This window comes from Miniopterus schreibersii (assembly GCF_964146895.1).
Source record: "Miniopterus schreibersii genome assembly, chromosome: 7".
NCBI classification, from domain to species: Eukaryota; Metazoa; Chordata; class Mammalia; order Chiroptera; family Miniopteridae; genus Miniopterus; species Miniopterus schreibersii.
The window spans coordinates 38,105,491-38,132,832 of NC_138108.1; the positions used below are offsets into that span (position 1 = coordinate 38,105,491).

Sequence of the window (27,342 nt, forward strand, 5' to 3'; positions counted from 1 at the left end):
AGTCCCTCCTGTGGAATCTGTCACCCTATCCTTGCCCTTCCATCTCCCTGCCCTTCTTTGTTTTAGGCCCTTTTTTGACAACTTATGCCTGTCACCTGGTCTCCTTGCTTCCACTCTCTCCTCATTCAAACTGTTTTCATACCTACCACCTAAAGTTCTCTCCTTGGAGATCTAGGCAGGTCCCTCCTGAGCCCCCAGCCTTAATTGACTCCCCAGGGCCAATCAGACAAAGGTTTTAGACACTCTGCCATCTCCCACCCAGCCCTCTTCTATCTTCCTTCTCTGTTTAGACTTTCTGCTCCACTATCAAGTATTCATTGAAAGTAGAGACTCTTTTGTCAGACTTTATGGATAGCAATCCTAGCTTTGATACTTTTTAGCTGTGTAACCTCGGGCAAGCTACCTAACCTCTCTGATCAAGGAATGCAAAACACTATTTGCTTTGTAAAATAGAGATAATAATGGTATCCCTACCTGTAGGCCTGCTCAATAAATGGTAACTATTAGAATGATCATCATTAGAGCACCTAGCAGATACCCCATGAACTTGTTGATTAACTGATTAATGGTGATATGAATGTGAATTTGAGAAGTAAGCTTCAAATTATCGAAGAGATGGAACCTAAGTAATTATCCAAGTTATGGTACAAATAAGCAAGCTTAGAGAAATTATTTCCTGCCCAGAAGAGAAACTGCAGAGTCCGATGCCTACAGTCTGGTATCAGCAGAACCTAAAATGAGAGGCACCTGAGTATAGCAAGAGGGGGTCTGGTCGCTTTGAGATAAGCACAGAATCCTGAATCCTTTACTTGCTTCAGGAAAGTGACTTATCCCCTCCACGTTTCCATTTAGCTCTCTGTAAACATGAATCAGAGTGCCTACCTCCAAGGGCTGTGATGAGGATCATTGAGTTAGGAGTTAGTTGGTAAAGCACCTAGTCAGAGGCAGACAAGCCGTGGGCTGCAGAAGTGCTGTTACAGGAGATCAAGTATAAAGAACAAACTGATGTGTCTCTCCGTATAGTGCTTACTTGGCACAGGGGCCTTGGGGATTAGATGCCGCCTGACTCCCAGAGGCTGCTGATGTGGGTGTGCCTGGCTGTGCTCTGAGTGACCTGTGTTACCCCACTCTGCCTTGTTCCCTGGAGGGGTTTCCTGGAAGAGTTACACAAATCCCACCACCATCTAGGTATGCTCTGCCATCTGGGAAGCAGACGTGTTTCCAAGGCCTTGGAATGAGGCAGGGTATGAAATGTTAACGCCTGACGTCAGGACTGCCCTCTGACCTGTAACAACACACCCTTTCTTCCAAAAGGAGCTGGCCAAGATGTGGTTTCCAGCTGGGGTCCCATTACATTTCATCACCTACTGCTGGTCTTAGTACAAAGAAAGCGGATTTGGGACAAAGAGTGTGTTTTATTTTTCCCCTTTTCACCACATCAAATTATAAGCACCAGAGCTCTCTACAATGTGACTTGTTCCCCATGTTTTATCCCCGGTTCAGTGTGAATTCTAGTTAAACCCAATAGAAATCTGCTCCTCAGTAATCGGATTCAGGTCCTTCCTGTGCTTTCTTACATGCTCACATTCATGAAAGCTGTAGCTGAATATGTTTCTTCGTAACCCTTATAAAACATGCCTGTAGCCAGGCAGTAAACTGGAGAGAGACAGTGTGGCCCTCACCCATAAATCTCAGCTCCACAGAGGGGAGGAAAAGGAGCTTCTCACTCGGCGTGTGCCTCGCTCTTTGCTGAGGGTTTTCTTCTGTTCCCATCAATCAGTGATAGCTGGTAATTAGATTCATCAGCTATGTATACAGAATGAATACTGATTCCCTTGCTGATAGTTAAAAATAGAAAGCATCGTCCATTACAAATTATTTTAGGCAGAGCGTGCTTAGCTCAGGTATAAAGTCGGGCTTTGCTTTCCTCCGTCTGCTGCAGACAAAACAAAGGGCAGCCGAGGGAGGCGGTGAGCTTTGTCTTCCCGAGCCATGTGGCCATGGGCTGGAGGTGCTAAGCATGGGGACCACAAACAGTGCTTCCCTTGTTGACGAAAAGAAGATGTGAGCTTGCCTCGTTCCATTTTATTTATTTATGTATCTAGGATGGGTTTGTTTAGCAATGCAACAAAAGATTATTCAGGCTGTTTTGTTTGGTTCTGTTTTTCAGATCAATGTTAATGACAGCCTGTGACCTTGGAGCCGTGACCAAACCGTGGGAGATCTCGAGACAGGCAAGTGGTGATTAATGGCCGGGCTCAGCAGAGGAGGGACTGGGGGGGACAATATTCCCAGAGCCCTGACTACCAGGCACTGAAACCCCAGTCAATTTGCATCAGTATTAACATGGTGTAAAAAATAGCAGGAGGCTCAGGCTCCACATAGTTTATTGCCCAGCCTTTCTTTATTGTGCTCCCACTGACTAAAAATATTTCTGACTCTGGAAGATTTTTGTTTTTAACGCACTAAATCCAAATAACACTTGGACCATTTCTTAAGGCAAAAGTTTCAAAAATAGTGTTTTTGAGTAGATAATTATGTTTTAGCATAAGGTTGTTTTTCACATCTGAAAAAAACAAAAATCAAAACCCAAGGAGGTAAAAAAGGAAATTCTATTTTTCTTTTTAAAGATTACTTAGAGATCAGAGGGCTCTTTGGCCAGAGTGTGCCATATCCAAATTAATTTGTACCCAAAAAGCATGCCTTTACCATCTGGTTTCTCTGTCAAAACCTGTTAGTTCTAAAGCAAGAACAGTTTTCAAGCCGTAACTACACAATTTAAGATCCTTGATTATTGATAGTGTTTGAGGTTAATATCTCTTTAAGTTTTATGAGGCACCTACTATGTGAACTACGAGGTCTAAAATAGTGACGTGGTATCTTAAGACTTGACATTTTGGGGAAATATGATACATTCATATAACAATGCATAACTAATATTTATTGATTGAATAAGTAAATAACTAATATCAAGTGACTGCTATATATGTGTTATCACATTTAAGTCCTCCAAACCCTCTTTGAGGTAAGTGTAGTTACTGTAATAGGCTAGATAATGGCAACCCAAAGATATCAGGTCCTAATCCCTGGAACCTGTTAACATTACATTAAAAGGAGAAAGGGTTTTTCAGATGTGATTACGTCAATATTATTATCATCACCACGATCCTGAATTTTCCAGGTGGGCCCTAAATCCAATCACATGTGTTGTTATAAGAGAGAGGCACAGGGAGACTACGCATTTAGAGAAGGAGAAGGCGACGTGATTACAAGGCAGAGCCTGGAGTGAGACAGCCACAAACAAAGGGATGCTGGCAGCCAGCAGCAAGTGAAAGAGGCAAAGAGCAGATTCTCCCCTAGAGCCTCACAAGGCGGGGTGGCCCTGCCAACACCTTGGTTTCTGTCCAGTGAACTGCTGTTGAACCCCTGGCCTCCAGAGCTCTGAGAGAATAAATTCCTGTTATTTTAAACCACTAAACATGCGGTAATTTATGGCAGGCCCAGAAAACTAATACAGTGATTATCCCTATTTCACAAATGGGAAAAATGAGGCTCAGTAAGTGGCGGAGCTGGGTATTGATACCCTAGCGCGTTAGGCTCCAAAGCCTTCATTCTTCACAGCGGTTCATGCTTGCTTACGTGGAGGCAGCAGTCAGCAGCTTTAAGTGATGTATATATGCACACATCCAGGGCGGGCAGCCTTTGTCCGCAGTCCGGACGGGCACTGAAGGGGCAGCCACCTTCTGGAGCATCACAGCAAATGGCATGTGGGTCTTGCACAGGCAGTTAAATGCCCCCCAACAATTCATTGGCCAGAACTTGTCACAAAACCCTGCCCAACCAGGAAATATAATCCATGTGCTGAGAAATTAAAAGGCCAGAAATAATTATTGAAAACATGACTACCACAATTTGCCCTTTTAATCACCAAAAATATGATTCACTCTCCTTCCTGCAGGCAGAAGGCAGAATATGCTCACCCTCTCCCCAGGGGAGATGCCTGAATGTCCCAGCAAGTCATGGCCTCAAGCTTGAAGTCCAGGGTCTCTGGGTGATATATGCTAGTCTCTGCATCAGGCCTGAGGCACATTAAAGACCTACATACCCAAAATACAGCATCTAACATACCCAAACGATAAAGCACTCATTATTAATTACACTCCCATTCAGAAAGGGAACAGTTGGCAATGTCTAGCAGTTAGGGATCCACAGAAATTCCAAAATCCTACTGGACATTTACTGTGAGGGTCCTGTACTCTGGTGGGCCCTGATTCTCTGGGAGGAGAGGCTCCCTCGTTCATTATTTTCCGTGGCCTTCCAATCCACCCCGGGAAAGTATTCCTGTTCCATTGTCCTCCTTGACTACAGCCAAAGGCCAAGAAGATTTCTCAGCCTGCTTCCCACCTAAAGGAAGTCGAAGGCCCAAGGCTTATTTTAAGTTTTAAGTAGGCATAAGCTTGTGGTTAATTTTGGCACCAAAACTCTCTTAAACATCTAGTCAGTTTCTCGTGTCTTTGATTCTAGTTCTCTCTCTCTGCCAATAACCACATGCATAGTTCTGTTCTGTACAAACTTTTTAGATCTGCTGTATTTCTTTTCTTCCTTATGTTCAGAAACAAATATGCATACACACATCTTTCTTTCTTTCTCTCTCATGGCTAATTCCTGGTTCCTTGGGCCTACCAGGCAGGAGTGAGAGAACCGTGTACAGTAGTTAAATCATTTCTCTGGGCCACTGTGTGCAATTGAAAGGAGATCCTGTGTACCACTTGATTCATTCAGAGTTTTGAACTGTGAGTGTACTGGCTTCTATCTGATTCTTGTTGCAAGGCTCAGTCTTAATAGGTCTTTGTCATTCAAAATGTATCGCAATTTTTATTTTTACAGTTTGGGTTAAGAAGCAGCTTCATCTTCCATCCCTACAAGATCCTGGATTTTTACTTTCTCTGTTTCATTTCATTCCTGATTACTAACTGCCAATCCTTTTCTGAGCTCACTTCTTATAATACCTAGCAAAACACTAAATAGCAACCATCACATGCTTCTAATATTTTGTTTTCCCATCTCTTCCCCTAAGGCTGTAAGTTTATTTGTAGACTTTATTTGACTTATTTCAGGGAGAACTGTACAGAATGGTTTGCCACTGTGTAACATGGATCATCGTCCGTACAGCCTCTAACAACCATCTCCTCACCAGCTTATACCTGGCCCCCAAGCTAATATCAGACATTTTAGGGTATTTTTCTTTCTTTGTTTTCTTTCTTTCCACCCCTTCCTTTCTTTTCCTTTCTCTTCTCTGCCTTTTCTTCCTTCTTACCTACCTTCCCTCCCCTTTTTTCTTTCTAACAACAGCACCTGACTGCCACACCAATTTTTGTGTTAGTCAGGGCTAGGGAAGGCTTTGCTTCAGTAACAAATACATTCTCAAATTTCAGTTGCTTCACAAATAAAAGTTAATTTCTTGCTCATATCACAGTCCAATGCAGATTGGGCAATTCTCCAATAAATAGCTCTCTTCCAATTGTGTTTTTTGGTCTTCATGAAACAGAATAATTGTGAAGAATTTGTGTGGTTAGGTAGCTTATTTCTACATCTCTGTCCACCCTTCACTTCCCCAGTGTGGGACGGCCTCTCCTGTAGTAAAGTCTGAGAATAAACTGCAGAGAAGAAGTAGGCGGCTCTTCCGGGTATTGGGGAAAGTATAGTACTGGGGTGGCCACTCTAATAGGGACGGAAGGGCAGTGGACAGGTGGAAAGTGGGAGAAAGTTAGGGGGACCAGAAAAAATAGAGAAGATTGGAAATGGAGTGGGGTGAGGGATGATGGGATAATGCATCAGGGCCTTCAGGAACCCCAGTAAAATGCCGGGCGTGGCTCAGCGGTTGAGCTTCGACCTGGGATCCAGGCGATCGGGGTTCAGTTCTCGGTCAGGGCACATGCCCGGGTTGCAGGCTCGATCAATGACTCTCTCATCATTGATGTTTCTATTTCTCTCCCTCTCCTTTCCTCTCTCTGAAATCAATAAAGATATATTAAAAAAAAAATGAAAGAAGGAAGGGAGGGAGGGAGGGAGGGAGGGAGGGAGGGAGGGAGGGAGGGAGGGAAGGGAAGGGAGGGGAGAAAGAAAGAAAGAAAGAAAGAAAGAAAGAAAGAAAGAAAGAAAGAAAGAAAGAAAGAAAGAAAGAAAGAAAGAAAGAAAGAAAGAAAGAAAGAAAGAAGAAAGAAAGAAAGAAAGAAGAAAGAAAGAAAGAAAGAGAGAGAGAGAGAGAGAGAGAAGAAAGAAAGAAAGAAAGAAAGAAAGAAAGAAAGAAAGAAAGAAAGAAAGAAAGAAAGAAAGAAAGAAAGAAAGAAAGAGAAAGAAGAGAACTACCAGAGCAGCAGCCCCACTTGGGGGCAGGAAAGTGACAGGTTAAAGTACTAGGAAGGAAAAAGTTTCTACTTGACATTTTAGACCAAAGAGGCCAATGGCCACTTGTAGGTGGTCTTCTGATGGTGGTCTTTGATCACTGATGTAAATATTATTTTATTTTTAGGGTGTGAACTTTTGCTGATAAGTACAGAAACTCAAGAGTTCAAGGGAATAAAACACAAAGCCATGCTTCTCCAAATGTTTCCATCGGAAATCTTGCCACACCTCTAAACTGGAGATCTCATTTGTGTTTGTCTCTAAATGGAATAGGTTAAGGTATTTTTAAAAACATAATCATTTCTATGATTGTAGGAAACATTTGGACCAAAACAATGGAAATTTCTTTTAAAAACATAAATGGCCTGGCCAGTGTGGCTCAATTGCTTGGGCATCATCCTGTGCACCAAAGGGTCGCTGGCCTGGTCCCAGCAGGGCCGTGCAGGAGGCAGCCAATTGATGTTTTGCTCTCTCCCTCTCCCTTCTTCTCTCTCTAAAAATCAATTTTAAAAAATCTTTAAAAATAAATAAAAAGATAAATGTATTTCTAATTTCCTGGAAGTTGGTTGGTTTATTTTTAAATTCCCTCTCAATTTTTTTTTTTTACTGGTGTCTATTCCACTTTTCCTTCTTCACAGACATGATTGTAAGCATGTGGGTTTCCCCAGTGATCCCCCAATGCCTGATTAGCATCTCAATTTCCTTCTTTAGTACAAAATTCCATCAGGAGCCACTTAATGTTCCTGATTGGGGTTTTAAGTACAAAGAAAACAGTGGTACAAGTTGAGCTGTGAAAGAAGCACCAGGGAGATACCCGGGACCACTTTGGCAAGATCAAAGACAAGATTTTGTTTTAATTTATTTGCTTTCCAGGGGCTACAGACCTATGCAGGACTCCCACCTTGGGGTGACCTAATTGTACATTTACATTCTTTAGTGCAAAAGACCCACCTCAGAGCAATCTGAGGGACAGTTCTGGGAACTGAATAAATAAGGCCAGGCCCTTAGGGGACCATTTATTCTCTAAAAAGAAGGCCAGAGACAGAAGAGATAGGCCTGAGTACTAAAGTGAAAGGTAGTGGCAGACTGGAGAGCAGAGCAGTGAAAAAAGTCCTGGAAAAATTGAGTCAGTTCCAACTTATTTTAAGCTATTGAATTTTTTTAATGTTTAAAATCTGAACTATTTTTTTATAAATGACTGTATACTTGCTACTCTCAGATTTGTGTGTGTGTGATGTTTTTATGTTTTATGAATGTTCCAATTTATGGTTGACAAAGCTCTTGAAAGATATACTTAGGTTAATTATCTTAATTCTATGCACTTGACCAAAATAAGCCATTGTAGTCTTTGCCAGGCCTAAGAACCTTACCTTTATAAGAGCCTAGAACTGGGAAAAGTTAGTCTGGGGATCCAGATCTTCTGGTCATCAGGTTGTCTAGGATTTGTTTTCAGCTCTTCCAATATTTTGTAAATCCAGCTAGCTCATCTCAGAGATTTTCTAGATTCATACCACAGTTGTTGCAAATACCTGTTCAGCACCTTACTGTTATATCAGTTTGCTTCCCATAAAGCTACCCTTAGAAGCACAGGGCTCAGAAAAGAAAGTCCTTTAGCTTGGCAGTCATCAGTAGCTTCTGATCATCCACACTAATGGATGAAAAGTAGAAAACATAGGTTCTTACTCTGGGCAAATATCTATGGTTCAGGGTAGAATAGCTGTTTCATTGTGCTTGTACCAACTAGAACCTACCATAAATGAACACGTTTAGTACATAGATTCGCACAGCCTGAAGAGCAAATCACATTCTTCAAACTATATCACAATATATGGTAAAAGCCTGCTGTGAGGAGTGAATCTAGCATTAGTCCTGCCCCTTGACTGAGCGCTCCAGCAGGAAGCAGAGGCATGCCCCGGGGTTACTCCTTCCAGAGTGCATACAGGTACTGGTAGGGCGAGGCAGGTAAGGAGTTTTTGTGAGGGCAAGAGTAAACCAGGTTAAGATAAAAATATGCGACAGTGTGAAGGATCTACATAGAAACAACCAAAAGTGGGCTAAAGTATTATTACAAATATATTTTAATAATATAATAACAAAGTATTATTAGGTTATTATTTGCTTCATTTTATGCATAAGAACATTTCCTACTTTGAAGGTAGCAACCCAGGTGCTTCATCCCTAATATGCCAGCTCTTCATGCTGTTGGAAATTGTCTACTGGCAAACATCTAAAAATAACACTGCACAGTGCTTCTGATTAAAAGGAAATCCGTTTCATTGATTAATTTCTGTAATACCTTCAAACACAAAAGGTTAATGTACTTCCTCATAAGCTTTTTAAATGATTGTCTGTGTTGAAGATAATTGCCATACACATAAACCAGAAATAACTTCTGAGTCTTGTGCTAAATTACACAGAGCCATAAATTAAAATCTTCACATGTTTCAGGTGGCCGAACTTGTAACCAGTGAGTTCTTCGAACAAGGAGATCGGGAGAGATCAGAACTCAAACTCACTCCTTCAGTAAGTTCGTCCTTTTATTATGATGTATCTATGCTTTTGAGTGACTTTTTTTAAATTACTCCAAATCACAACTTGAAAGGGAGAAAAATTAAGACCGGATTTAAGGAAGCACTGCTGAAGGTTTAAAACTTTAATTAAGCTTAGATGCTAAACGCTTATTCCCGGGTTTCTGATTAAGAGTGGTGAGCTACTTACCAAGAATTTCCAAGCACCCACAGGGGGACAGGAGGCGCAGGGAGGACCTGCGGAGTGGCGCTTGAATAACGCAGAGCCCGGGGCTGCTATCTCAGATGTGGGCTGAAAAAACAGTTAAAGGCAAGCTGTCCAGCCCATAAATAACGGGTAGGCAAGATTTTATTTTCCAATTTTGAACATTCCAAAATCTCAAAAGCAAATCTGCTTCTATTCTCTGTTTGCAAAATGAAAAGTCTCACCTGGGGTTTAGGTTCTGCTGATTGAAATGCTATTTATAGTGAATTCCTCCATTCAAATATGATTTGAGGATGCTTACTGTAGGCCCCGGATGGTGCTGTTTTTACTCATCAGGATACAAAAGATATAAATGCTTTGGTCACACCCTCAAGCAGGGGCGGCTTCTTTATTCTTAATGAATGGTTAGCTAAAAACCCAATGACACTGAGAACCCTGCAAAGTATTCTGCCTGGCACAGCACAGTAGATTCAGTGAAGCTCAGGAAATGTGTCAGTTATCAAGAATGTCTATTTATGAGGATTCTAATCAATCGAGTTTTGACTATTTTAAGACCTCCTTTCTTTGCTGACATTTAAAGGCAGGGAAAAACAGCAGAACTAGCTCTTAGCTTAAATAGTTTTACCTACTTGAGGTCAGAACTGACAGTCCTACTAATTTGGGCTGTTCTTAATTTGTTGCTCATCTATGAAAGGTTAGAAGACTCCATGGCAGCAATATTCACAATAGCCAAACCGTGGAAACAACCCAAATGCCCATCAACTGATGACTGGATAAATAATATGTGGTACATCTATACAATGGAATATCATTCGGCAATAAAAGTGAATGAAGTACTGATGCATGTTACAGGAATAAACTTTGAAAATGTTATGCTAAGTAAAAGAAGGCAGTCACAAAAGACCACATAGTATATAATTTCATTTTATGAAGTGTGCAGAATAGGTTAAAACACTCACCAATTATTTTAGTTTCCAAAACAACATATATTTATACTGTTTTTAAAATATGCATTTATTTTGAAAACAAACTGGTGTCATAAAAATAAAGATACTAAATTTGGTCATAAAAGTAAAGATACTAAATTGGAATACATAGTTAATGTGTAAAACCTAGTACAACCCAAATCTCTTTCAACTATCTATCTATTTTCAAATAAAAGCTTTTCCCTTCATTAAAAAATGGTTTCAGAGGCCTCCTCTGAAGGGTTTACAGTGCAGCAATACCACAGGTCATTTAATTAAAAGAAAAATATACGGTCGGTTGTCAGCATTGGCGAGCTGGCCAATGCAGGGGCACAGCACTAAGGAGCCTTAGCAGGCTCAGGTGAGGCACTTTTTGAAGACATAAATGGAACTGATTCTGTGGGGGAAAGATCGCTCTAAACGCTACTCTCTCCTCACAAAAGGCTATGTAACACAGCTGAGGACTGGCTCCTGGCTGCTGTGGCAGAGGTATCCCTCCTTAGTGCTTTTCCAAAGGTGTCCAGAAAGGCATGCACCCAGAGGTGGCACCTGCTGTGTTCATTATTCCTTGATATTTAGGAAGAAAATGGTCTGAGAGCCACAGAATGTGCTCGAGCACCTCCAGGTTGCAAGCATGAAGCTGGGCACTGTGCATCTGTGCCCTCAAAAAGCTTGTCAACTTGTGGGAAATACAGACATTCCGTATTGATTGTTAGTAACCACTAACAATCAGTTATAAGGTGCAAAATGCTATAAGGGAAAGCCTGAGAAAGTGTGCTATCTCATACTTCCACTCATCAAACATTTATTAAGAAGTGATTAGTCCAGAAATGAACCCTATTTACAGTTATGGTCAACTGATTTTTGATAATGGTGTCAAGACAATGCAATGGGGGAAAGTGGCCTTTTCACCAAATGGTGCAGGGAACATGGGATGTCACAGGCAAATGAAGTTGGACCCCTATCTCTTGCCATATCCCAAAATAGCCTCAAATGGATCATGGACCTAAATGTTGGAGATAAAAACAATAAAATTTTAGAGGGAAAACAAGGATAAGTCTTCTGGTTTGGATTTGGCAAGGTGTCTTAGATATGATACCAAAATTACAGGAGACAAAAAGATAATATAGATAAACTAGACTTCATCAAAATTAAAAGCTTTGTGTGTCAAAGGACACTATCAAGAAACTGAAAAGACAACCCCCAGAATGGGAGAAATTATTCGCAAATGATATATTTGATATGGGCCTACTATCTGGAATAAAGAACTATCACAACTTAACAATAGAAAGACAAATAGCCCAATTTTTTAAATGGACAAAGGATCTAAATAGACATTTTATACATATATCCAATAAGTACATGAAAAGATGCTCAAAATTATTAGTCATCAGGGAAATGCAAATTAAAACCATAGTGAGAGACCCCTTCACACCCACTAAGATGGCTATAATCCAAAAGACAGACAATAGCAAGAGTTGACAAGGCTGTGGAGAAATTGGAACTTTATACATTACCAGTGGGGATGTAAAACGATGCAGCTGCTTTGAAATACAGCTTGGCAAATACTCTAAACATTAAACATCAGAGCTCCCATATGGCCCAGAAATTTTACCTCTAAATATATTCCCAAGAGAATGAAAACATACATCCAAATAAAAACTTGTACATGGATGTTCATAGCAGCATTACTCATAATAGCCAAAAAGTGGAAACAACCCATCCAATGATAGATAAAAAATTAGGAATTTATTAAAGAAGACAGAACCTTATTGAAGAACACACAGAACTGCCAAACCAACACCCCACCCTGAAAAATTCATACAAATAATTTCTATTTAAAATGAAATTGCTTTTAAAGATCTATTCCAGTCTATCCCACCCTCTTTTGCTGTAAAAATAGAAGCCTGCATTGTTTTGGTGGCAATAAAACATATCCCCTTCCCCTTGACTTGTACCCATTTCCCAGTGACCTGATGACTTGATTTAGTGACAGTTACCGGTATCTAGAGACAATTTTTGGCCCTAAGGAGTTGCATGCTATAAAGTTCAAATAAATTCGCTTACAAATCTCATAAAAGAGGTGAAGATATTTTATTTCTCATCATAGATAAAGGAAAAGAAAGTACGTGTAAAGATTGACTGTGATTTGTGAAGTTTTCAGTTGGTAAAAATTGGGTCATTGTGGCAAAGGATTTGACAAAGCACCTGTAAAACTCTCCGGTGTAATAAAGCAAGGTTCTCCCCCCCATCCTAGGCTATTTTTGACCGGAACCGGAAAGATGAACTGCCTCGGTTGCAACTGGAGTGGATCGATAGCATCTGCATGCCTTTGTATCAGGTACTCACGATTCGGGGGGTTCTGTGTGTCCTGACTGGGCCAGAAGAGTGTGTGTACCGTACTTTCAACTTTAGTTTTAGGAGACTCCTGGGGTGTGTATGTTTCTAAGAACCATGGTGACAGTTGACCTTTTCTCAGATTTCTGATCACACCCTGAGAAAATTGGCACTAGAAGGCCGAGACCTGAGGACATAATCTTCATGGGCCTCAATTCCCTCATTTATAAATCAGGGATAATATTTTTTTCTCAGTATTTCTCAAACTGTGCCCCATGGAACACAAGTATCCAGCCATAGCCTAATAGATAATATCTCTTCAGAGAGAGCTCTCATTTTTTACAACTCTTCTTTTACTTTTATTAATATCATGAGGGTTCCATGATTCATGGTTTTCTGGTCTGACCCCATGGTCCGGGCCACAGAGTTTTGTGAAGCACCTTCCATCTTAAAATCCCTCTCTCTGGGTTGCACCTGACAAATGCCGACCACTGAATCCTGAGCAAGATGCACTAATGGCTTCTGGCTCTGCTACCTGATGTTCGGGACAAGTGCCATGGGCTTTGAATGCCCACACTCCACTTTCTGAGTATGGATTAAGGCTGGCATCAGTTACCATTCACAGTTTAGTATACACTGGCTTTTAATTCTACTTCTAAGCACTTGCTCTCATGTGTAAAATCTGGCAAGTTCTTTACCCCCCACCTAGCTCAATCAGACTGAACTTCTTTTCTATCTTCAAATGAGAAACACATGCAGGGAAAGCAAAACGGCTTTACTTTCTCACTCTGTGTAACTCCATTAAAAACTCAGTATTGTTTTTTAAGGACCTCACAATCATTAAGTTTCAGGCTTATCTACCACTTGTTTTTCAGCACTTTTAGGAACTGCTAAGTCCTGTCACATTAACCTAAAAAACAAAAACAAAACAAAACTTAGAATATTGTCTTGAAGATAGACGTGTAATTTTTTAATGATTATAAATAACAAAAGTAAATTCATCTTTTGTTTTATGTTATCCGTTCAATACATGATCGTATAAAGTCAAAGTTTAAAATAATCTAAAATAATCTAAAATAATTGGAATATAATGTTCTTTTACTTAATAATGAAAGATTGGGTAACAAATCAAGAATGATATATCCTTTCCTCAACTCTCATTTCTTTCTGTCTGCTCCTTCCATCCTTGATCCTGGTGTCTCTGAATAAGCTGGGCAGCTGTTGGGTCAGGTTCCTTCCTTTGCTAAATTGACATTGACAAGACATGTTGAATTTTTTTTTATGTTATTCAGTTTCTTATACACATTTAGACAATAAATGGGATGAATAAATTATTCTTGCAATTAATAAATTCCTTTTATGTGGGTAAATATTAAGAGGTTGAAGGCATGTATTTGTGGAGCTGATATATTTTTGGTACTGATTTTCAAAGGTGCTTTGTAATGAACCCAAAGTCAACACATCCTTCCCATCTGATTAGTTATAGTAAATGCTAGAAAGGGCTCTCATGTGCCCTTTCATGTTAATTTAATTGTTTCATTACTGATTCACAATCATTTGGCTTATCTTTTACTTCCTACTGAACACTTTGAAATCTTCAGGTTAAAGAGGAAGTTACTTGAGTTTAAACTGAAAATAACAATTTCCAGAATTTAGAGAGTGATATTACCATATCACATTATTTATTACTCCTGACATGTCACATCTGTTTTACTTTACCACTTATCCGTAAGGTTAGATACACGTGCTATTTTTACCCTCAGGGAATCAACATATAGAAATGTTAGTGGCAGGACCACCAAATTAGAGTTGTGTGCTGCTCACCCCGGGCCTTGGTTTTGGTGTGATGGGCTTTCTACCTCCGCTACCTCCGCTGGAGAGTCCGCCTCCTATCTTTTCTTATTGGACTAAGTGGGGGGAGCTGTGTAGAAGGGGCCGTGTATAAAAGTTCGTGTTATACCTGCTGCGTATCTTCTTATTTAACAAAGCGTGAAAACGATGCTCTCTTTTGAATTCCTTACCATCACTAACTTTTAAAAATGATCCCATGGATTTCATTCGTAAATTCTCCACAAGGCTTTGAAACCAACATTTCAAAGAGCCCACAAACTGAAACTTTGTAGAGTGATTTTAAGTATCCTCTTTGAAAGTCCCTATTTTATTCCATCTTTCACAGTGAATTTTTCATCATTGAACTAGATAATCGAACATAACCGTTGGTGCTTCAGAACTGAAATGGAATCAATCAGTGGGAAGGAATCGCCGTTAGTGCGAAGACACAAACCTTTTGGAAATTACCCACCAAGCCAGAAAAGTCACTGATGTGACACTGATTACTGAGGCAAAATGTTTGCAGGAACTTGGGTTGCTGTTTAGAATTTTGAACGTCAAAGTGCATTAGTAAAGGGTCTGAGAGGATAGAAGGCAAGTGGGAAAGTAAACAGGTGGCAGGGATCCTGAATCCGAAATTACATGGTCTAAATGACAGTGCAAGAGAATCCGCTGTGGCCGTGCTAAGTCCCCGTGGCAGAGGGCAAAGGGAAGCAGAACAGGACATACGAGACAAAGAATGCCCCTTTCATTTCCTTTAATGGCCAGGGCCCTGACCCGGAGATGGGGCAGGGGCAGGTGGCAAGAGGCTCGTAGCGCCTGAGGGTAGCTCGTGGAGAGCTGGAGTCCCTGGCAGGCGGAGCAGCGCGGAGAGGGTGCGGCGCAGGCCTCCACCGAGGCTGCTGGGTGCCCAGCCTCACCCTGAGTTTGGTGGGGGAGGGCGGCGATGCAGCTGGGCAGTAGATACAAATGTGGTTTTAATACGGCTTTTGATTTTACTACTTTCACTGGATCATTCGGTTTTACTTCGGGCTTCTGAAGGACTGAGCCTGTCAAAGAGTAAAATAGATCACGCAGTGCCGCTCGCGCTCGGGTTTGCGGAGTTGGGTCTCTCCTCCAAGCGAAGGGTAAAGGTAACAGCTGGCCTCGGGTGCCCGGGGGCCTGCTTATTGGTGTGCCGAGGGGGACTCACAGAAAGCACACAGGCTCCTTTTGGCTGCCCATTACCTTTAACACTGCCAGTTTGTGAGTATGTTGAGGTGAAACAAGGAGAACCCTTTCTCCCTGCCCCTGCCACCAAATCTACACATTAGGAAGTTACCTCAGTATTCTAGAGATTGATTGAAAGTGACTGACAGAAAATGCATAAAAATGTCGCAGTAAAGGTGGGCGGGGGAGGCAGCTTCAGAGCACAGTCCCAGCTCCAGGGATAGTTTCATAATAGGGAGACAGGACATGTTTATAGGTGAATATATAATCCTCCAGAACATGCTCATCTTTTTAATCTTATGGTTCCAAACTTTGCTTTAAAAAAAAAAAGAAGAAAATGGTCCTAACAGGCAGAAGTCATGATTTATGTGACAGCATTTTAATCAGGAAGCATATTGGGAGCCAAGAGTGGGCAGGGAACCGGCAAAGCGTGTTCCCGGAGAGGACGGAAGCCCTGCCTAGCTGGCTCTGTCCTAGCAGGGTATCTGGGAGGAACACGTTGACATCTGATTCCCGAGCTTTCCCAGCTTTCCGCTGTCTCTGCACCCTGCTGGGCATCCATTAGCCTGCTGCTCAGCATCTTCGGAGAGAGAAAAAAATAAAAAAAGAAATAATAAAATAAAAAAAAAGACACCATCAAACTTTGAAGTCATTGCAGCGCCAGCCTTAGGGATAAACAGAAACCCGATGTCCCAGCGTCACACTGAGCTTCTCTGTGCAGTAACAGGCTAAGTTTTTGCCCTTTATTTTCATTCTCAACTTAATGAAACCTCAGCGTACCTAGAATTTCAATGATGCACAGAGGCATTATAAATCTTCTGTTTGTTAAGGATTAAGGGACTTAATTTTCTATGAGCATCATCAGATTTTCAGCTCATCTCAAACTGGTCCTGATGTCGGAGTGGACTTTTTTCCATAGATAATGCAAAAGGGCTTGACTTGGACAGGATCTAGCCAGAGTAATTCTCTCTCTCTATTAAAAGAGGGAAAAGTTTGGCAAGAGTAGCGTGTCTTTATAAAAATGTCATGGGGCTCCTGCAACAGGTAGGGCTTCTGATGTTACGATTATAGTAACTTTGCACTTTTTCCTGCCTTCAGCTGTAACGGTTGTTTTGGAAAATAAATTCCACTTGATGCAATTATGAATATGCTCTTGGAAAGATGGGAGAAAAAACTTGAAATTGTAGAGACTGGGGATTAGCATTGACAAACTGAAGGTACTACTACAAGACAATTTTTCTAGACACCAATAAAAACACCTTAAAAGCAACGCAGTGTTCCCCAGATGATTCATGACTTGGGTTAGGGTTGGGTCCAATTTTTTTTAATAAAGTTTAACTAATGAGCTACTGAGTGACTAGTTAGAATATAAGATCATCTCCTCTTAAAAGCCTATAAGGAATGGGATGTGGGTAGTGAGAAGAATAATTTTGTGAGATACTTAAAAAATGGATACAATTGACAGTTTCTATAAATGTTTTCTCTACAACCTTCAGTATTCTTACAGATGAGAGGAAGAATAGTTGGGGATGATTTCTCACCTGTCCTTACAAAGTGGGGACATATATGAAGTGACATCATATGACTCAAAAACTTCAAGGAAGGAAGGAAAGAGGGAGGAAGGGAGGAAATAACTTTCTATAGTCTCTATAATTTGTCTATCTGGCTCCGCCTTTCCTTGGTGATGGGGGTGGCACTCAGGGACTGGTATTTAAACTTGACAATTAAATTATATCTCAACTTCTCCTGGTTAAAACAGGCCTTTGGGAGTAATAAAATGTGACTCTTCCCAATCAGAGCTATTTCTTCTCCCCAGCTGACATCTAGGTGCCAGGGGGCTCAGCTCTCCTTGGGACCATCCTGTGACCATGGGGGAGAAGGACCCAGTACCCATGCTGCCTGTTGGGTGTCACTGGGTTCACTGAGAGACAGCTGGTCAGTGTCAGTGTGACTCTGGGTGTGATGCCATGCTGGCTGCCATGTGATGGTGGGGGTGGGTGTGAGGAGCACTTTGTGCAGGCCTGGCCACTAGCTCTGGCTGCTGAGCTCTGTGTCCTTGTCGTGGCCTCTCGGGCAGCCCCAGCACCTTTCTGGGCAGTTCTAGTCAGCTGCTCCCTTACCATTTACTCAGCCCCTGTGGGACACCGATGAACTCCCAGCTATTTTCTCTTCACCTTGCTGTGCACACAACCTCCCCAGTCCTTTCTAATATGCTGATTGGGTTATGCTCACTTGTTCTAGGAAAATTCTGTCCTTTTCCTGAACTAGGCTCAGAGATTCAAGACTCAGGCTCTCCTCCCACCCCAGGCTTTGACCCAAGGAACACGGAGCCTGGATACTGTCTTCTGATCTCAGCCTCCCTCTCTCTCATCCCCCCTCCTGTCTCTCTCTCTCCCCTCTTTCTCTTCTCTCTCCCTCCTTCCCCCTTGCTTCCCACCTTCCCTAACTGCCACAGGGGAAAGTTTTAAAATTTATTTTTTCTTATTGGATGGGAACTGCCCTTGTACGGTTTCCTCTGTGCTCTCCATCTAGAGCTTTGTAATAAAACTTGATGATCCGACTTAGCCAGACTTGCTTCTGAGTAGGGAGAGTCCTGGGACTTACAAAGCCCCGTTCTCACCACACAAAGCTGCAGCTGAGGGTTATTCTCTCTCAGAGCTGAATGAGGACAGCTTCCTATTTCCAACTGGGAACCGCCATTTCTCAAAAGGAGGGAAATCAGTCAGCTAATGCTTGGGGAGCCACAAGCCTCACCATTCAAGCCGAATGAAAATACATTGGTTTAATATTTTCAACATATTGTCCATGTTACACATACTATACCTGAGTCTTGATAGTAAAATCTGAGTCTTGATAGTAAAACCTGTTTACTTCAAAAATTTCCATGTACTATGTAGTCAAATATGAACGAAAGAAAAATACATTCAAAAGTGTCAGTTTTATGTAGTTTGTAAGCCCTTCAACTGTAGTCTGTCTCCCAAACTTTTGCCAAAATGACTTCCTTTTTTAAAAAAAAAAATTGGACCTTGGCATTCCCCTGCTTAAAAACCTCAGATTACTACCACCATCTATAAAATTCCTTTTAGACCCCCCGCCTCTTGGCCTCATCTGTCACCCCGCCCACCCCCTCACCCATGCACTCTGCCCAGCGCACAGGACTCACTCACCTGCCGTGCATCCCCCTTGCCCGTGCCCACAGCTCCCTCTCCCTTCTCTCTGCCTGGAAGATGGGCGCCCAAGCTGTCATCTCCTCTGCTGACCCTTTATCCCCCACAGTGATTCTCCGGCACCCTGTCCTTCCCTCTGCAATCACACGTGGCACTCGCACTGCGATTATCTTTCTACCTGTCCGCGTCTTTCCCACATTAGACTAGTTCCTTGGGGCCACCGTATCCCTGGCGTCTAGCACAGTCCCAGCACAAACCGCTCACTACTGTTTGCTCAACAAATGAGCGAAGAAACAGAAGAGTGAGTGATGGGATGCAGAACCGCAGAATTAATTACATGCAGTGGAATGAATGTACGAAGTTGGGTTATAATGTCATGTTAAATGATCGCCTATAAATATATAAAGCCTTTCATCAGAGCATGCGCTGTTGTATTCGCCCATGATCTGAAGCCTATGGCCTATGATATCTTTTAGAAAGTGGTTTAATTCTCATTGTGGTTGAATTGTCCCTTAATTCTAATGCAAAAGGTCAGGTTATAGCCATGAATTTTTCAGGGCTTTGACTGTTTCAACTAGGAAATACATGAAATTTTCTTTTATTCAGCATTGTAGTCTTCTAGTTATTTTAATATTCCAGTTAATAGAGAGAGCTAGCACATATACATAGATTTCAAAAAATTATATTATATATCGTATACATGATTTCAAGAAATTATAATACAATAAAGCACACTAAGTTTATCATGATTAAAATTAATCTTTCTTTGACTTGGAAGACTTTTTGGATCCTATAGTACCTAACAGTTATCAATAGAAACATCAAATAATTATGTGCTATGTAGGATGAAGTTTTGAATAGCAGAGGGCTCATTACTAGAGGACATCGAAGTTCATGTCACTTCCTGTGTCGTGAATGATATGTGGCCGGTGAAGGCATCTCACACCCTTGGCTACATCTCAGAGTTCTTCCTGAATACCTGACATGCCAGGATGTTTATATTTTGTAATGTTCCACCTCTAAAAAACAAGTTTTACTTGGTAAAGCAACCAGCTCTAGGTACATTTTTATAAATGAAATGGATTTTCACTGATTTTATTTCCTGCAACTAAAAATAAAACAACCTCTTCTTTATACAGTAGCATTTAATCCATTCCTATTCATATGCATTTTATGAGCTCAAAACTGCCATCATGAATCCATATTAAAATGCTGGAATCTGGGGGGGTTGGGAGGAGAGATAATACACTCCCTAATAGGGCTTTTGAAGGTAGAATTTAAGATAAAATCTAGTTCTCCTTGTCCAGCTGATCAGCATAAATAACTCTTTTAAAAGTGTCTCCACTTTGGAATCATGAAGCTAGAAGTCGCTTTACCCCAAGTCCATAAAAGGCTTGGCATGTGGTCTTTACTTGAGTCTCTTCCCAGTTCCTCTAGGCCTATGTTAACAGCTAATTTACCTCTTCGATATGGAGCTCTCGTTTTTTACTCCCTTCAGAAGAAAAAGGGAAGGGGGGGGGAAGAAAGGGAGGGAAAGGAGAGAGACAGAGAAGGAAAACTGCCTTTTTTAAAACCAGGAAATGAATCAAGGCCTCTTTCAAAGATTGGGTCTTTTGCACTGTAAGTGCCCTTTCAACTTTTCTGCACTTTAATGCGCATTTGGAGGGTCAGCACTGCTTGAGCTCCTGGGAAGTGAGGCATGAGATAGACAAAGCGCTCTTATTATGCCATTCCCCAGCAACCCCCAGGACTGTTCTCAGCATGTTCTACAAGAATTCAAGGAGGCACCATTTCAATCCTCAGCTGTCACCACTCATATTTAATTATCTGCGTTGTAGCTGTAAAAATATTAAGCAAGTCACTCAAGTCACATGGCCTCCATTTAGCAAGCAGATGCTATATGGCACTGTGATCAGAGAGAGCCACTCTCTCCACCTCGTGCAACAACCAATGTGGCAGCCCAGTGGTGAGTCTGTTGTTAGCCAGAGTCAGATGGAGGTAGAGACTTCTGTCAGAATGAGTTTTTAGGGAAGAGGTTCAGTATCAGAGTCCTACTGATACAGGAGTATCTTTATGCAGACTTAAGCAGATTGTATTTGTCACTGGATAAGGGCTTAAAATTTTAAGTTTACAAGGTGCTTTTATATACACAATTAAATTTGCCCCTAACTCTGTGAAGGAAGAAAGTACTTCATTCTGCATCCTATAATGTCTAATGGTCTAAGTTTTACATATGAAGAAACTGAAACCTAAAGCTAATGGACTTAATCAGAGTGAAGTTGTTAATACGTAGCAGATCCAGAATTTCATAGCCAAGTTCTCTCAGTCTACTTCGCTGCTTTTTCCCAGTGTTCAGCCCTGAGGAAGTGGAGGGTGATTCTCTTTGTACAGCAGTGCTCTACTTTGCTAAACCTCCCATATACAAAATAAAGCTCTAAATGCTTCAGGGGGAAGGAGACGGACCAGAGTAGAGATTCCAGGGAGGGCAGTTCCTAGAGGACTGAATGGGCTAATAGACTCTGTTTAGCTGGTTGCTATAGAAGACTTTCTCAGAAAAACTCTCTGTCAAGTTGTCCTTGATCTAACACTTGAACCCGTCAAGGTGGGTGATGTTGCCAATTACTCGCGGGGGGTGGACCTCACAGTTCGTGGCCTTGCATTTGGGACGCCCTCAATGAAAGAGTCGACTCTCGGCAGGATGCCCTTAAAATGAAGTCCAGTTAGTCACAGCTCCTCCCTCTTCCCCTCCCCGCCTCACATCTGCCTTGACCAAGTCTTCAGGTGCCTGCACTTAAATATATGCAAACAGATAAGGGCCTCGGTACGTCTGAGGAAAGCCTACAAGGTGAAGGAATGGAAGCAAGTCAAAAACATGAAAGAGAAAGGAATCAGAGCACACAGTAAAAGCAAAAAAAAAAAAAAAAAAAGAACTTCAAAAAACCTCTAATATTGTCAAAAAGACAGAAAATGTTATAAAACAAGAACAAATGCCTGCTTCTTTTCTTCTCTATTTTCGAGTTTTCATCCATGCTTTTTCTTCCTCCTTCAGGTTCCCTGTTCTCGGGGGCTCTCCTGACTTTGTCTCCAATGCCAGCTGCTGCCACTGTGACCCTTGTCATGCTCAGCAGTCCCTCCCCAGGCTCACCTCTCAATTCCATCGTCCACATTAACACCAGACTTATCTCCCAAGAGCAAATCTGAATGCGGGTCCTTCAGACTCTCCCTCACCATTACTAGAGGGAAAAACCCTAAGCTGGCACATAGGACCTTCCCATGCTCACCTCCTCTCCCTCCTTCCTGTGTGCCCTCTGCTCTTGTCACAAGTGGCCACTCGCCATTTTCTAAATGGCTGCTCCACTAATGTTTACTCACAAGCTCTCTCTGCCAGGCCTACCTCTCCCTCTTCTCCCCCAGCAAATCCTACTCTTGCTTTAGGCATCTGCTCAGATGCCAGGCTCCTGTGAAACCTCTCAGTGACCCCAGGAGGTGGCTATCCCAGCCTCTGGGTCTCTGCATTTTCTCTTGTTTGCCAGGTTACTGATTTCCACTCATTGTCTCTGTTCCTCAGCCACACTAAGTGCCACAACCTCCACCCTCCACCCAAGCTGGAGCAGCAGAGTGTAAGGTGTTACCCAGCTGCTGGGAGACCCCAGGGACTGCCTCGGTGACACAGCCAGTGTGGGAGAGTGACAGCGCAGGAAGGAGGGGTTAGCACATTGCTATGAGGAAGATCTTGCGTCCCCTCGGCATCTTTCAGCGTGCCCTGAAATAATCTACCATTTCTGAGTTGCCCTGTGGTGGGCGTTAGCATTTCTGTCTTTATTTCACAGCTGAGAGACTTAGGAGGTTATACTTGCTGCTCAGAATCGCCTCGGTGACTTGGGGAGTTTCAGCATGTGAGCCAATGCCTCCTACAAGCAAAGGGAGGGCTAAACTACAGAACCATAAAATAATAGCAAAGCAAGAATTATTCTCCAGGCCCTTGACTTAATGTGTCATCCACGGTCTCTGTGCTATCGATGATTTGAACAGCTGAAAAATCTAGACAGGAAAGGAGAGAGAGAGGAACAGAGAGGGAGGGAGCCAGAGGGAAGAGACCTAAGATGAGAGAGTGAGGGCTGAGTGTTTTTATAATCATCCTCTCTCAAACCTGGCCTCCTAAAACCTAGAGTTCGTTATCATCTGAAGCTGATGTTCGTTTCTTCTGAAGCTGATCACCACTGGAGTGTAGGTTTGACTGAAAGTAACTCCACTCTGCTGCTTTTTTAAGGTCTTTGGCCTTAGAAACTGGCTTTCTTCTTGGGGCACATGGAATTGATCGTAGTTAATATCAACCTTTCCAAGAGTCTGAATGAAGGGGGTGAGGGTGTGGAAATGCTCTAACATTATGTGTTAAAATCCTCCATATACCTGAGTCATTATTCTGTTACCATCATTAATATGTTCTCCAAATCTAGTAGCCTCTGTTGTAAATTTGGATAAAAATATCCAGACTGCCTGTCTCACTAAGATGTAGTGAGTTTACAACAACAACATTTCTTGAGCACTTACTATGTGCCAAGCACTATCTGATTTAATTCTCTTAGCAATATCCACTTATATACTCTCCTTACCCCCCTTTGCAGAAGCAGACTTTTAGAACATCTGTAGCTGAGGAAAGTGAAATCTTGAATGGTCACTGCGACCCAACTTGATAGTGGCAAAGCTAGGTTTAGAACCAAGACTTTTGAGTTTTATTTTCAGGTGTGTTCCAATACACCCAGCCATCTATGCACAATATTTGAAACATATTATCTCAGAGATTTCAAAGCTGTCCAGAAGGGACAGAATTTAAAAAGGAAATCTACATTAGTGGGGATGCAGATTTCCAACAGGCAGAAGGCGGACGGAGCCAGGGAGTTTGTTTTGAAGGACAGCATGGTGAGCCAAGATGCCTCCAAGAACGGGAGCAATGGGATGAAAAGGCAGCGAACAAGGTAGAAAAGACAGCCCTGAAAGGGCCTGAGAAACTGAACAGGAACTCTGAAGGAAGATAAATGGATAATTTAAAAGCCATTCAGTTTTTAAGAAAGACAAAGAATAAGCTACATTGCATCAGAAAAGGCCTAGAAATGATGATGGATGGGGCCCTTCAAATGAGTGGTGAACACAACAGAATCACCCTTGCCTGCACAATTCCCAGCTGAGGGCAAATTTGAGCAACTAAATAAGGATATGAGACTGATACGGATTGAAGAGTTTTTCAAAATCTATTTAATGGCCAGGCAGGGGACATTGATCGCTTTTCAGAGGAAAGGTTTAGGATCAATGAGGTAGTCGGCCTTTATTTGGGATGGGGATTGGTGACTGGGGTGGGGGGCAGGGTTATACACAACATCGCAACAGACATTAAGGTACCCAAGTAATTTTTGAATTATGGTGGTGAAGCGCTAAATTATTTTGATCTTTATGAAATGAGCCATTTCTTTTTTTTTTAAATATATTTTTATTGATTTCAGAGAGAAGAAGGGAGAGAGAGAGAGAGAGACATCAATGATGAGAGAGATTCATTGATCAGCTGCCTCCTGCAGGCCCCTTGTTGGGGATCGAGCCCGCAACCCGGGCCTGTGCCCTGACCTGGAATCTAACGCTTGGTCGAACTGGGACCTCCTGGATCATAGGTCGATGCTCAACCACTGAGCCACACCAGCTGGGCCCATTTCTCTTTTTTATTCTTCTACTTGTAAGCTTTCTTTAACTATTAACAATCAGATGACTTGCTTTTCAATAATTTTAACATGGGATCAGAGACTGCTAGTTCCTTTATCAAAAAGTTCACTTTAAACTTTTAAATAAAATATTTTATTGTTAAATAGTTTGTACAACCCAGTAAACAGAATTCAAAAGGTACAAAAGGCACAAAAGCATTAGAGAAAAGTGTCCCCAGACACTCAGTTCCTGCCCAACCACCAGAAACCAACTTCTTATGTATGTGTCTAAAGACAGTCTCTGTAAAAGCATAAATACAGTGTGTTTTTATACTCTTAATGCACAGTGTTTGCACACTTTGTTTTATAGAGTGTACATGTATATTTATATACACACTGTGTTTATATCCATGTATCCATGTACATGTACATATGTATGTATACATACATAGTATATATCCCACTTCATACCTTGTTTTTTTACACTTAATAAATTTTTGAGATTTTTTTTCAGTGTCCATACCAGTTGTCTCATTCTTTTTGATAGCTGTAGAGTATTAGATTTTATAGATGAATAAATTATTAACCCAGAATTAATTAATTAATTATTTAAGGACACTGATGATGTCCCTAATACTTTGCTGTCATGAACAATGTGCGATAATTACCACTGTAAATGCATCACCATCCTACTTTGTAGGATAAATACCCAGAAGTGGAATTACTGGGCATTTGGCATATGAGCATTTGGAATTTTGATAGATACTGCCAACCTTCCCGGTGTGGAGTTTGAACAAATTTATGTTCCCACCAGCAATGTCTGAGTTGCGTATTTCTCTACGTCCTTACTAACACAGTATGTTATTAAACTTCTTGAATGTTGTCCATAGGATAGGTGCAAAATCTTTCTCGTAGTTTTCATTTGTATTTTCCGTATCATAAATTAGTCTGATCATATTTTTAGTACAGATTTATTTACTGAGGAGCCACTTGTATTTTTTCTGTAAACTCTTCACATTTTTGCCCATTTTCTGTTGGGCTGGTGGTCTTTTCTTACTGATTTGTCGGAGATCACTATATATTAAGAAATAGACCTTAAACTGTAGCAAAAGTGGCAAATGTTTTTCCCAAGCTGTCATTTGTTTTTTTACTTTGTTTATGCTGTACAGGAATACATTGATTTTATGTCATCAAATTCATGAATCCTTCCTTTCTTTTGGCTTCTAGATTTTATGTCATACATAGAATGACTTCCCCATTCCAAAATTATAATATTTTTTAAATTTTCAGAACTTCTTCTAGTATTTTATGTCTTTGTTTTTATATTTGAATCTGTGGTTCATCTGGCTTAGCTTTATTTTGTTGGATGTAAAGTGTGAGGTCAGGATTCAACTTTTGTTTTTTAGATTGCTACCCACTTTTCCCATCACTTTTTGACTAATCTTTTTCCTTATGACTTAAAAGGTCACCTTTATCATATACTAAATTCCCTTATATTTAATTCTATTTTTACTCTTTCTATTCTGTTCTACTTATTTCTGCCTGTCTCATCATACTATTTTAATTAATATTGCCTTATATTTTAATGATAAGCCTAGTTTCACCTTCCTGTTAGTTTTCAGTATTTTATGGATATTCTTGTTTATTTTTCCATATAAACTTTAGAATTTAGTTCAAAAACAAATCTAGTGTGTCTTTTTATTGGGATAATTATTTAATTTTAAATGGTCAATTTTAGGAAGTTAAATTAATATAAAACTTTCCAACATTGAACAGATAGAATATGTTGCTGATTAGGAAGTTTTTGTTCATAAAATTCTAATGTTCCCTGTACCTCAAAATGTAATTTAATACACAGGGTATTGGACCTGCTGTTCCCACATATACAAACTTTTCTCATATCTTAGCCTTTTGGGGCGTAAGCAATGTACAGAAGAGACACAGTAACAAACCCTCTACCAGGTCTTAAAGCAGACAGATTGGCCCCTTTCTGTGGACAAGAGAAGGCCAGCTAATGACATAACATTCTCCCCATACACCCAGGGGTATGTGTAAAATATTCCTTTCCTGTCTTTTTTTCTTTCTCTCCAAAATCTCACTTTTAAAATTATATTGTAAAGTTAAGAAAAAGAAGGTTCTCTTACCATATGGAGAAAAACAACCAAAATAATAGAGGATTTTTGTCCCCAAATATCTTTACCTAAAGACAGAGCATTTTCCATGGTACTTTAGGTCTGGCCCTCAGGAGATCTGGGGCATTGGACGCCGGGCTTTGATGGTCTCTCCCTGTCTTGGATCTGAGCACTGTTTGGTGCTGGGCATGAGGACCATTTTAAACTCTCGCAAGAAATTCTTAGTAATCATTGGATTTGATTGGTACTAACTAAGCGATTCATTAATGTAAATAATTAGTCTTTTGACTCTTCTGGGACTTTCAAATACAGTCAGCCTCCCATATCCACGGGGTCCACATTTGCATATTTAACCAACTAGGGATGGAAAATATTCAGGACAAACAATGCTGTGTTGTTGCTGATGTGTACTGTGTGGTTAGGCCTAGGATGTTTTCATCTGTACTGAACATGAACAGACTTTTTCTTGTCATTATTCCCTAAACAATACAGCCTAGCAACCATTTACATAGCACTTACATTGTATTGGGTATTATAACTAATCCAGAGATTATTTAAAGTATACGGGAGGATGTGCGTAGTTTCTGCGCCAATACGTCACCATTTTATATACGGGACATGAGCACCTGCGAATTTTGGTACCCATAGGGGTCCTGGAACCAATCCCCTGAGGATACTGAGGGATGACAGTTTAAGCTAAAAAATAGAAGAGCAAATGTTAACAGAGTATTCTAGAATCCATTCTTAGAGGTCCCATAGAGGCACCCTACTCGCTTTGTTTGGAGAACCCTGGGACTCTAGGCACATAAGAAGTACACAAAAAATCTATAGTGTACAACTCTGTGCAGCTCAACAAACTAAATTTTAAGTATGGTCC

General features: G+C 41.1%; 1 protein-coding gene across 2 annotated transcripts in view; it reads left to right on the forward strand.

The window, feature by feature from the left end:
- PDE11A (phosphodiesterase 11A) overlaps positions 1 to 27,342 on the forward strand; it is a gene marked incomplete at its 5' end in the record, with an annotated part of 257,674 nt that overhangs the window by 215,605 nt on the left and 14,727 nt on the right. For both annotated transcript variants that reach the window (XM_081141813.1, XM_081141814.1), the window contains 3 exons: positions 2,171 to 2,234; positions 8,854 to 8,928; positions 12,361 to 12,444. In XM_081141813.1, the coding sequence (XP_080997939.1) occupies positions 2,171 to 2,234; positions 8,854 to 8,928; positions 12,361 to 12,444 (223 nt within the window). The remainder of the gene's footprint in view (positions 1 to 2,170; positions 2,235 to 8,853; positions 8,929 to 12,360; positions 12,445 to 27,342) is intronic.